The 13,111-nt window shown below is 34.9% G+C and overlaps 1 protein-coding gene across 4 annotated transcripts in view; it reads left to right on the top strand.

Annotated features, from left to right (window-relative positions):
* The window catches only part of LOC126190007 (tektin-1), a 132,668-nt gene extending 122,825 nt beyond the window's left edge, over positions 1 to 9,843 (top strand). For all 4 annotated transcript variants that reach the window (XM_049930986.1, XM_049930988.1, XM_049930985.1 and 1 more), the window contains 2 exons: positions 2,926 to 3,007; positions 9,600 to 9,843. In XM_049930986.1, coding sequence (XP_049786943.1) covers positions 2,926 to 3,007; positions 9,600 to 9,737 — 220 coding nt within the window. In that variant the 3' untranslated portion in view covers positions 9,738 to 9,843. The remainder of the gene's footprint in view (positions 1 to 2,925; positions 3,008 to 9,599) is intronic.
* Positions 9,844 to 13,111: the final 3,268 nt, after the last annotated feature.

Genomic DNA, 13,111 nt, shown 5'->3' with positions numbered 1-13,111 from the left:
TGTTAAAATCAATTTTAAAATGTTCATACACACAATACTATAAACCAGAAAATAATTATTTAATTAAAAACATTTTAATGTAAAATGTTTTTAAAACAAACTAAAAGGTACAAAATAATTTCTACTCTCCCATACAGATAGTCCTGAAAATTAGTACTTGTGAATTTTTAATAGCTGTGACAATACTAGTGAAATGTAAAATGAAAAACATGGGGCATGTGTAATAGAGTGCAATAGTGAGGAATGTAAAGAGCAGCTGTCACTGAGAAAAAAGATCACAGAACAGTTCTTATCATTTTCTATGCAATAAAATTGTTAGTAAGTTAGGTGAACTGTCCATTCATCAATTATCTATTGCATGAACCCCACATTTTTCACTTTATTTTCAAGTATTGTCATAGCTATAAAAAATCACAAGCACAAATTTTCAGGACTATCTGTATGGGGTTAGAAATCTGTATATGGCTAAGAGAGATTCTGAGGGTGTTCCCAAATGTAAGGTCTTCAATTTTGTTTTAAAAAATGTAAATAAACATTTATTTACAATTACTTGTACTCAGTTTTGAAGCTTGAACATTTTTATATTTTTGTAGACACTGTAGCAGTTTTTGTATGCCCATGTCATATCAACCTGCATCCATGCTATTGAAGAAGCTTTGAACATCATCTTTCACCTTGTTGTCATCACTGAAGTGGATCCAGCCAAGTGTACTTTCAAATTGGGAAGCAAGTGGCACTATGTTTGGACTGTAGGGTGGATGGGTGATGATGTAACATCCAAATTATTGCAGATGATCCATTTTTTGACAGATAATGTGGGGGTGAGCATTATCATAGAGAAGGCTTATGTCCTTGCTCAATATTCCTCTTCTTCAGTTCTTAATGGCCCAGCTGAGATTTTTAATGTCTGACAGTATCTGTCGGCATTAATTGTTACACCAGGAAGTGTGAAGTCAATCAACAATATCCCTTTCCATTCCCAAAACACAGCTGTGATGATATTACCAACAGACTGCATTCTTTTGAATTTTCATGGCCTGCGTGAATCGGAATGCTGCCGCTATGTAACTGTTGTTTGGTCTCAGGTGTGAAGTGGGAAGGCCACGTTTCATCACCCATGACTATTGAATCCAAAAGATTGTCCTTATCTCTATAGTGTTGAAGAAATTGGCAGGAAATTTCAATGCATTGTTGTTTGTGATCTTTTGTCAGCATTCTTGGAACCCATCTTGCACACACCTTCTGAAATTTCAACAGTTGACTCAGAATCTGGTGAATGGTGGGTTGAGAAACCTCAGGAACAACATTGCAGAACTCATCGACAGTGATCTGTCAATCTTGAAGCACAATTTTTTCGACCTTTGCAATTGACTCTTCAAAAATTAGCAATCTTGCACTTCATTCCTCATCATGAATTGCAGTATGACCATCTGCAGACTCTCTACACTGCTTGTGGACATTTTTGACATCCATACATGACTCTCCATAGACTTCCGTCAACTGTTGGTAAATGTCAATTGGTTTAACACCTTTTGCACCCAAAAATTAAATAACAGTGTGAACTTTGCACCTGGCAATAGCATCTAACGAGACCTCCATTGTAACTAGCTGTCAATCCAAGACTGAAAGCTCCAGTGGATGAACAGTAGTTTCTGTAGAGAGCAGAGGGAGCAAAGAAAGATACAATGTGGCAACAGCTACACAAACAGTTTCTCTGTGGTCCCAGTGCTTTGAAGGCCTTACATTTGCAATTACCCTCATATTTAATTCTTTTTAATCTGTTTAAAAAATTTGTATTATTAAAAAGTTTTTTGATCAAGTAAATGTATTTTTTAGATATTTCCCAATGTTTTAGACTACTTTCCTAATGTTCCTTTCTATTATAACATAAAGTAATGAAATACAAAATAACATAATTTGAATAATTTTCTACGTATTATTAAGCAGGAGTACAAGTGTATATTTGCTTTTAAAAATTAGGTGAATATTGCGGGAAGTGTTACATTCCACTTTGGAAAGTAGAAATTGACACATGAAGAATACAGCCTCAAGAATTTAAGTATTCCAGTCATATAATAATTATGTAGAGAGGTGTATATATGGCCATCTATACTTGTATTTGATCAACTGCTGCCTTCGTAAACTTTTTTACTGATATTTCAACACTTGAATGTATCAGAGATATACACTATCAGTGCTCCTCCCTTCCCCCTCAGTCAGAAATATACATGAAGTATTTCTACACATCTATCTGAACATCATGAAAGTGGTTTGTAAGCCTGACACATACCTTTGCTTTATACTCACTGGGATCCTTAAGGGTTTAAATTTTGTTGGTCTCCTGTTTTATAGGCAGTGTTATTATAACCCATTTTTGCATTTACCTTTGGCTTTTCTCTGGTCTCTTCTTATAACTTCTTCTTTTTTAGCTTTTCTTTTGAGTTTTGGGTATTGGTTCATCTATATCTCCATTTGGATGACTACTTTGCAATTCACAATTAAGTGCTTGACAGAGGGACCAGGCACCACTTTCAGACTATTTCTTGACTGTTTCATTCTCATATAGCTCATGGGAAAAAATCCAATATAAATCTTCCTGTATGAAGTCTGATTTTTCTTATTTTATTATGATGGTAATTTGTCCCTATATAGGTGGGGGGCAACAAATTATCTTTGTGAGAAACACCATAAATTATTTTCTTTTACTACTCCTACTTTTTCTTTGATCAGTAAAATTATGGGTTTCTGATTTGAAATGGATTTATTTGGCAACTTTGCAAAATGTGTCCCACTATCCAACTTGTCACAAATTATGCTTTCAGTAAACTTTGGTTTTTCCTGTTATTATTGTTACATGATGTTATCTAAGAATATTAGAACACCACAGAAGGTGTATTTTTAAATTATTTTTTAAATTTTTGCCAGGGATGAGGTGGAAATCAAACTTCTTGCTGAGACAGAAGACTTGAAGGATAGTATTACGTGGTTGGAACAAGCTCGCTCTGAGGTGAGTAGTTATAGAAATAATCTTTATAATTAGTTCAGTGATAAATCTTTTGAATGATTAAGAGGTGGCCTGAAAATAGCTAGTGAACTTATACTGTCTCCCTAAATAAAGAGACTTATTTTCAACAGTATAGAGCACAATATATTTAAAAAATGTAATAAATGTTTAGATATATGGAAATAATGAGATTAATTTTCCAGTGTGTCGGACAAGCACAATAAAAAGAAGATATTTCTATAACTACTCACCTCAGAGTGATTCTTTACCCATTTACAGACATCTTTTCATATTAGTTCTACATAAACGAAATAGTCTTTCTCTTCTTGTAGATTTATGCTTACCAATTAATAATGCTACATCCAATCGCTGTATCCACCTACAAAATCTTGATGGTGTCCATTATTCCTTTTGTAATTGGACCTTCATAATAAATCTGAAGTACACAGGTGGGCTACTTGGATTTTTATATATTCCAGTACTACTTGGAATAACAACTCAATTTTTCCTTGAAGAAATACCACTACATTATTTCTTCTACTCACATAAAAAATGCAGACTTTTTACTTATTCTCACAACAAAAATGGCTACCACCAATTTCGCTCTGAAATAATGTGCATCTACCTTTGTTCATTAACAGAGAGAGAGTCCTTCCTCTTACCAAGGAACAGGAAAAATATTCTTTTCTTAACATTTGAAAATCGAAAATACATGACAGTAGGTGCAGGCTCTATACTAGGCCACCTTCACTAGATACAGTAGTAACTTTCAGAACAGTTCATGTTTAACAAGTGATAGTGATTTGGAAAATTTATGAATGTGAGATGGTTACTTTGTGCGTTAATTACTGTGTCTCTCATTGGTTACTTGTGGGAAACCTAAATCTTTCTGCCCTAACGTATACAACAGCATTGAGTGAATCCTCACATTCTTGATACCTTGCTAGATGTTCAAACTGCAAGTGTAGTGAAAGATTCAAAACCTGCTGGAAATAATATTTCAAGTCAGATTCTTTTTCTCCTCCTCTACTTTCATTGATAATGATGACAACGAAATTAAGAACAGGAATCCTACAAAATCATTGAGTTCGTACTGCAATATTCTGCAGATGAAAAATGTAGTTTTTCACAATTATGTGATATAAGGATATCAGTTAATACTTCTGAGTCCATGAAAGTCATACCACATGGGAAATACAGCCACTCTTGTCTCTTATGTTGCAATTTATTTGTCATAGCGTCTACTGTGCTAGTAAGTAAGACCCACATGCTGCACCTCTTCACTAGCTCCAAGGTAACGTGCTTACCTATGTGGTGCAAGCTGCTTTTGTCCACCTTTTGAGACTTGCTGAAAGCCAGATTTTTAATTCTTTTGTAGCACAGCTACAAGCAGGCAGATAGAAACTCAGTGAGGGAATTCTCAGACAACACTTGAGCAAAATTCATCTTGCTACTTTCAGTATCCCATAGTGTCAGAGCAAAAACCTAATAATACTTCAAAATTCATAATGCACGTTTGTTTTCTGCTGACATATTTGTTGTTATTGTGAATACATAATTTTATCTATGAACTTCCACATTTTCATAATACTTGAGTATGATACAGGGCATGACCTTTTTGAAGTCAAAAGTTAGTCATATCCTACTAATTGGCGTTGAAATAGGCACAATCATCTTACTGACACTTAATGCTTTATGAAGATAGACTGCCATCATGATGTTTCTGTAGTAACTTGAATTTAATTTGTATTAGTACAGTGCATATTTTAGTTGCATTTTCCATAATTTTATTGAACACAACAGTAATAATCAAAGAGAAATTAATCAACAACAGTATGTTCTTTCACAATATCTAAAACAATCTGGCAGTGCTAAAGTAGTTTACAAATTCTATGCCTTTAGAAATGCACTAGTTCTAATGAGCACATTCAACCAGTGTAGTTTTAGACAGTTAATTGATCAAGAGTGGGAAAGGTAAAATTTCATGAGTATACAATCAGAGGCCTTGCCTATCAATACAAGTACCTGAGAGATGACTTCCCTATCGATCTCTTGGATAATTTTGTTTCTCAAATCAACACAGTGTGTTATCATGCAGTAGCATATGTGATGTAGTTTTGTCAGTTGACTTTCTTACATTGTGACTGAAACGTGTTTCAATTGTTGGCAACAAATTCCAGCTGTGATGGACACACCCTTTGGGAAGAATTCGTAGTGCAAAGCACACTTTTGGAGTTATCAGATGGAAAATACATTCACACTACCTTTGCACAAGTGTACGTATTTTGGTAGGACTCTGCCCTTGATTCTTCTTAGGAAGTTAATGATAAAGGCGTCATCATTTGTCACCAATAACAGTATAACAGTACAGCCTCCCTCACGACTCATATGAAATGTCTGATACCACATTTTTTTATATGCATCCGGATCATTATTGGACAATTCAGTGCTTCCTAAGGCTTTGTATCTGTGTCTTTATATGTATCATTCTGTCCTGTCTGATAAAAAACTTGATATTCATTGCAAAGGCATGTGGAATGTTTTAGAAGGACATGCATTGTCGGAATTATCAGTGGATTGTTGTCATTGATAAAATTATGTACATATACTAAATTGAGTAACTAATCAAGAAATTGAAGTAAAAAGTCCTTACCAATAAATAACTAGAGACTGCAGAGATGTTAGTATAAAAATCAATGCTTATAATTCACAAAATGGTAATCTAAAAATCCAGTACCAGGAGACCTCACTATCTTGAAAAACAGCTTAAAAGTTATTACCAAGCAATGTATTTTCATTTGTTATTTATTTTTATGTCTTACTCTGTAGTTAATATTCTTTGTAATTCCATTTCTAATTAACTCTCCAATTGGTTACATCTCACAGTTTTCCAATTTCCAGTATTTGAGGCCTTATTTGTGCATTTTATGTATATAATCGGATAAAGCATGAGTTCTTTACTACCATTGTATGTTGGTAACCAAATCCAAACAGTAATTAATTATCTAACTAAAATAATACAAGAGACACTATTGGAATTAACGTTCAGAATTATTTTATTTTGGAAAACTAAAGATATTACTATAAAAGATTGTCATTCAATATTGTATTTTATACCTTATTTGGCTGTGACATCAGTTTCTTTACATTTTGTAAATTTTAGTTCTAACATCAAAATTGTACAGAATTAATAATGCTTTATTTTGGAAGTTACTGTTAAAATTGTAAAGAGATGCAGCAATGCTGTGATGAGTCAGTTTTGAAGTTACTTTATGAAGTCAAAGAGATCAGTGAAGTCTCTCCGTGTTTTGTTTACATGACGAGTGTGCAAAAAAATGGCTCTGAGCACTATGGGACTTAACTTCTAAGGTCATCAGTCTCGTAGAAATTAGAACTATTTAAACCTAACTAACCTAAGGACATCACACACATCCATGCCCAAGGCAGGATTCGAACCTGCGACCGCAGCGGTCGCCCAGTTCCAGACTGTAGCGCCTAGAACCGCTCGACCACCCCGGCCGGTGCAGTTCGGATGTCAATTAATGTGAATAAATTTTGTGAAACATGAAAATTTCTCATTCATTCACCAATGGACCAAGCAGAAGAAACTTAAGTAATTTTCAATGTGAATCGTTACAACAGAATTGCGTAGGTATGCTCAATGTGTGACCTGATGACATTCAAGCAAAACTGCAATACTAGTAACTCCATTGGTTTTTGTTGTTTTGAATTAGAGCGTGCAGTACTCCTACACCAGACTTCTGAAACTTTCCTGTTGAATGCAAATTTCACATGAGGGTTAAACGGTAATCCATCACTTATATGCGTAGTCGAGACTTCCTTAATGTGGGAAATCATTCATGTCAGAATGATCTTTGTTGAAACACAAATATATTTTACTGATATATTTTCCCCAAAAGCACTCACTCCACACACAGTTCAAGTCTTTCAAGATGCCCCTGTATTATACCAAAAGTAAATATTGTGTTGCAGATGCTATACCTTTTTCCTCTTTTTCCTCCCAATTTTACAAGGCGTAACCATAGTTCATGATTTTCAAGTATGCAAAATCCAATGCTTAATTGCAAGATGATAACAAGATTTTCAAATTCGAAAATGACAGTTGATACATACACTGACAGCATTATGCCGCATTCGCCTGGGTGGCATCTGATTTCAAGCGGTTGGTAGCATCCGGCCAGTGGCTGGTAGCCACTCCCGCATGAGCAAATGTGCAAGCGGAGCTGTTCTGATCGCAATGCAGCCACGAGCTGTCCTGTGGAATTGTTTTTTGAAGTATTTTTTATTACTGGTAGTAGAATGTGGAGCAAATTATCTTCAATGTTCAATCAGTCTCATAACTTTAGATGAGGGCCGAAACATGGTAAAAGAACAAAAAGGGGGGGAGACAAAGTTGGATGCGAACACACAAATATAAGTTGAAAAGGAACAATGATTACCACTAGACCATGTGCTCACACAACAAGTAGACAACACTTCCTCATCTTACAGTGTTGCCAGATTGTGCAGATAGCTGGACTTGTCAGAGGTTGTTGGTTTTTGTTGGCCACCTTAACTGAACTTCTCAGACTTAGTCTCTGTGGTGACTGGCTGGCAGTCAGTTTTTATGTTTAAGACTGTACATCACAAATTGCAGAAGGAGAAAGTTGCAGAGGAGGATTGTTGGGAAAAATGAAATAAAAATCACATCTCCAGATGTGAAAGTTGCCATGTCTTCATTTAGAGGGAATGAAATATGAAAAGATGTACAAATCATATAAGAAATTAAAATTTAATCATAGCCCCAGATCAAGAAAACACAACATGTAGGTAAAATTTCAAACATAATAATGGTCTCTAACAACCATGTTTGAGTTTGCAGATAAAATAAATATGTTACTGGGAAATAAGAGCAGTAATCAGCTGATGCTGGGAAAATGTATTAAATTCAGACCCAATACACTGTAAAGAGCTGCTCAGGAAGCAAACAGAAATAGCCAATATATCAAAATTGAGGGGCTAGGAAGAAATAAGAAAGATAAGTAAATGAACATAATTATCATTGTGGACTCATCTGCGAGCTCTGTTTAAAAGCTCACATCAACTGTTAAACTACTAAGGTATCAATCAGAATGGGTCACATTAGCCATGTGGCCTGCATTGACAATTTCCCAAATCTCTCTGTTAACCATAATTTGGAGGGCAGTATTAGAGGACCCCCAGGCTTGTTTCACCACTTATATTATTTAAATTTCTCTTTACATCAGAGCATCAGAATTCTAGCGCTGCAACTTGGGCCTGCAATGCAAACTTGACTCTTGAATGTCCATCTGGTCTATGTAAATTCCTTCTTTGCTTTTATGTGTGCATGGGACAGGGCGAGATGCCCAGAATTGAATGCAATCTTCTGGTTTCATGCTGAGTGGAAGGTGGATCTGTCATTTCCATGATCTCAGGTAGGTAAGGTATGTGAGACATGCACATGAAGGTTTTTTTAATTAGAAAAAATTCACTATAAGGCAGTTAGTTGATAGTTAAGTGTAGAAACTACAGAACCAGAAACTGGTAACATCTATTTGTTGTGGAAAGAAATATAGCTCATAGCAGGTACAAAAAAAGTACACTGAGGTCACTACCCTGAGGTCACTTAATGATAATATTTCATACATACCTAGTATCAACAGCAAAAAGTTGGGTGAAAACAGAAATAAATAGCAGTGAAATCTTAATTAGACAAAGAATATATATATATTTTGCTGGACACCAATGGTATACTGTATTTATTGCTGGAAAAATCTTAGTGATTTCACTAAGATAAAAGTAGAGCCATAATGTGATAACAGTGAGGATAAGTATCAATGATATACCACAAGTATTAATCTAACTTTTTTATTGACCACTAACTTAACCTATTGAAGGACTTAAATATTTCCAAGTATCACTCATAAATTTAACTGTACTGCATTTTCAGTAGACACTGGTGTCATTGCATTAAGAGATAAAAAATGGTGGTATCTGGGTAAGTTACTCATGAGTGGCAAAATTATTCTCATACACTACATACTGAATAGTGGAGTGTGAAGTACAGATGTGAATGTGTATGAGCCCTCTTCTTAACGCATTTCAAAAGCTTGTTTCCCATAACTGTTTAAATCTCATTTTCTTCTGAGTATCACTTAATGTTTTATTATTTTCTTCCTAATACTATTTTGATATGTTTTGTTCCCTATCCTCTGCAGTTTACATCGTATTACTGCATTTCATGCCCTTCTTTTCTGACTGCTCCCTGTGATTTCTATCTATTTTTAATATAAATCATTGCCTTTAGTCTGTTATTCATCCTGCTTACTTTTATGTCACTTCTTTCAGGGTACAGCAGTTTGCTGCATTGTCCTTTTCTCATCATGAGAGGTACTCTCATCTCCGACAGCTGAGGCTTCGATGTTTTTCTCATTGCCAGTCTATTTTTCTTAATATCCTATTCTGTTTGGTTAACTGTTTGTAAACAGACAAATATTATTTGTTGTAGATATTGTGTAATATAATTTTTCTGTATGGTGTAATTAGTGTGAAACAACAACTTACATACTTTCAGGCACAGGCTTCTATGCGGTTCCTGCTGAAGACACAACTGCAACTGGAAGAGGAAATCAACATCAAGACAAACACATTGAAAATTGATGAGGTGGAATGTATGACATTAAGACAAAGCATGGATTATCCAATACATTAATTTTAACATAACTTTTGCTGGGCTATGAATTATAATGAAATGTTTCTCATTTTTTTCCTTTTTTTCATACAATATGTTGTGCATGCTGTCTGTGAATCACTTGAGTGTCTAACAAACATTACGTACAGCTACATGTGTTAATTAAAAAAAAATAAAACTGTAAACATTTACTAATCAGTTTACTCTTCTGTGAGAGAGTGGAATGGTTTTTATTTCATGTTTGCAAATTACAATACAAAAACAGTTATTTAGAGAATAGGTCAGCTAAATGGTCAGAAGATGTACAGAGAATTTTTTGGGATAACTGTTGGTCATTTAACTTAATCACAAAGCATAATTTCCCATTTAATATTGAAAAGAAAATAATTAGCTTTTGTTTTCTTTGTCTCCTTTTTGTATGTAAACCTACAGAGTGACTGACAGCAAAACAATATTTTGAACACATTCCATATCAGTTAAAAAGATGAGTTAACAAAGCAAGTTGCTGACATTATTTCTGAGAATGATTCTGTAAGAAAAGCAAGCTGGTTTGTTTTACACATAAAAATAACAAAAATCTTCATCCTAAGGGTGGAGCTGTTTGGGGTATTTGTTACTTCTGGTACTCAGAAATTGATTCAGTGGCACCAGCAATCATTCATTTGTATAATTACTGGAGGATTCTTCATAATTAGTTATAACAATGCCCTCTGGAGAGCTGTGGGGTCACTTTAAATGAGAAAAAAATCAGGCAAGTAGGTGGTCCAAGCTTTTGTTTCAAATGTGAGAGTCAGAAGGTAGTTTTGTCAGTATTATGAAACTAGTTAGAACAGCACAGAATAGGATATTAGGCTCATCTGGACAAAACTGTTTATTTATCATCTCCTGAAAATGAGTTGACAAATGGTAAAATAAAATAATGAAAAAAATCTTTTTTGTGGAATGTGTTTCCACTGAAGATATAAAAGTAAGTGCAAAATAAAGCAAGTTTTTGAGTAAATTATTTGCATATGACATCATGAACCATACTTGTAACAACTTATTATCATGTGAAACATGTCAGTAGATTTACAAATAAGATATTTTTTCTGAGTAAAATCTGGCTTCCCACTGATTGTTTGTACAATAAGATTTTTCAGTTTTTACTTCAGTCTTAATCTACAATAAAATATTATAAATTTTTCTCAGCCACACACAAATATTCTCATTTCAGAAATTTGCCTATAAGGTAGACAGGATCATCAAGCAAAAATTGTTTAACCTTGATTTGAAACTGTTTACACTATTTGCCAGCAACTTCCTGTGCAACATTAAGATCAAGTTGGAGATTGTGGAGGCTCTTTTATTCCTAGTGCTGTTTATTCAAATGCTGCTATTAATTTGAAACTGTGAATAATTTTCCACAATAACTTTATAATAGGGTATATGTATCATGAGGATCTTGTTAACCAGATGTTTCTATGAGGTTCAATGATGGGCCCCAGATGTTATCCGTGCAACATGTTGCTGTGCAATGGTTAATTTGAGTCTAATTGTATAATTTGTAATGTAACTCAAATGCTGATGAGATATCAGCAACATGGAGTTCTGAGATGTAGGATTTAAGAGTTGGTTTGGCTGAGGAGGCTGAGGCAAGAGATGATGGCTAGGGATTTCATGGACTTGCTAAGTGGTGACTAATCACCACGGGAAGTGAATAACCTACAGCAACCTTATGTCTGGTGAGTGTGACTTGTACAATGGTGACATTTGCGACATGATGTGAGATGGCTACCTGGAAATACTTCATTATTCTGTAATAATTCTGTGTCTAATCGTATCATATCAACATACTATGGAACTGATCTGTATTAATTAAGACTTTAATATCAGAATCAGCACAAAAAGTAAATAAGTTAGGTGATTACACTAAATGAACACTCTTTACAATAGTATTTCAACACTGTTAACAATTGAACAACTCAACAACAGTAACAAACAAGGTGTTGTGTTATAACCTAACACTACAGCTGTCATCACAAAAAGATAAAAAATTTTGAATACCATCGGTAGACTGAGCATCGAAAGACAAATAATTTGAGTAGGCCAAGTCTATTATTTCATATGTTTTGAATATAATCGAGGGAAACATTCCATGTGGGATATATACAGGGTTATTACAAATGATTGAAGCGATTTCACAGTTCTACAATACCTTTATTATTTGAGATATTTTTACAATGCTTTGCACACACATACAAAATCTCAAAAAGTTTTTTTAGGCATTCACAAATGTTCAATATGTGCCCCTTTAGTGATTCGGCAGACATCAAGCCGATAATCAAGTTCCTGTGCGTCAGTGAAAAAGACCAATAAAAAGGTGTTAGCATGTGGACGTAATGTGCTGTTCCAGTCTCTTCTGTACCTAAGGTCCATCACCGTTTCCTTTGGATCCCTACCTAATTCGGTGCTCTCCGATACACATGATCGAACAGCGGAGGAGTGGTACTCAAGCGTGAACTTTAGGTTACAATATCTCCGGATGTAATTAACATTTTACAATGCAACAAACTGCACTGATTACGTATTTGTTTATATGTTCAGATGTGCTAACAAAATTAAGGTGGTTCCACTTAAAAGAAAACGTAGGTTTGTGTTAATAAACATACTTCCATGCATTTTTTTATGGTTTGTATTAACCAATTACACATTCGGTCTGTGGAATCGATTTGTCAGTATTTGATGTGGTTTATGAAATATATCCAGCGGTAATGTTAGGTGACTCACCCTGTATATATATATATCGTTCGGTAAGTCGCAGCATTTTTTAATATATTTTTTTCATGTGGAATGTTTCTTTCTGTTATATATGTAATAGAGGGAAACATTCCACATGGGAAAAATATATCTAAAAACAAAGATGATGTGATTTACCAAACGAAAGCGCTGGCAGGTTGATAGACACACAAACATACACACAAAATTCAAGCTTTTGCAACCAACAGTTGCTTCATCAAGAAAGAGGGAAGGAGAGGGAAAGATGAAAGGATGTGGGTTTTAAGGGAGAGGGTAAGGAGTCATTCCAATCCTGGGAGTGGAAAGACTTACCTTAGGGGGAAAAAAGCTCAGTTATACACTCTCTCTCACACACACACACACACACACACACACATATCCAACTGCACATACACAGACACAAGCAGACATTTGTAAAGGCAAAGAGTTTGGGCAGAGATGTCAGTCGAGGTGGAAGTACAGAGGCAAAGATGCTGTTGAATTACAGGTGAGATATGAACGGTGGCAACTTGAAATTAGCGGAGGTTGAGGCGTGGCAGGTAACGAGAAGAGAAGATATACTGAGGGCAAGTTCCCATCTCCAGAGTTCTGAGAGGTTGGTGTTAGTGGGAAGTATCCAG

The sequence above is a fragment of the Schistocerca cancellata genome, chromosome 1 (assembly GCF_023864275.1).
Source record: "Schistocerca cancellata isolate TAMUIC-IGC-003103 chromosome 1, iqSchCanc2.1, whole genome shotgun sequence".
NCBI classification, from domain to species: Eukaryota; Metazoa; Arthropoda; class Insecta; order Orthoptera; family Acrididae; genus Schistocerca; species Schistocerca cancellata.
This window is presented reverse-complemented; position numbering and strand designations above follow the sequence as displayed.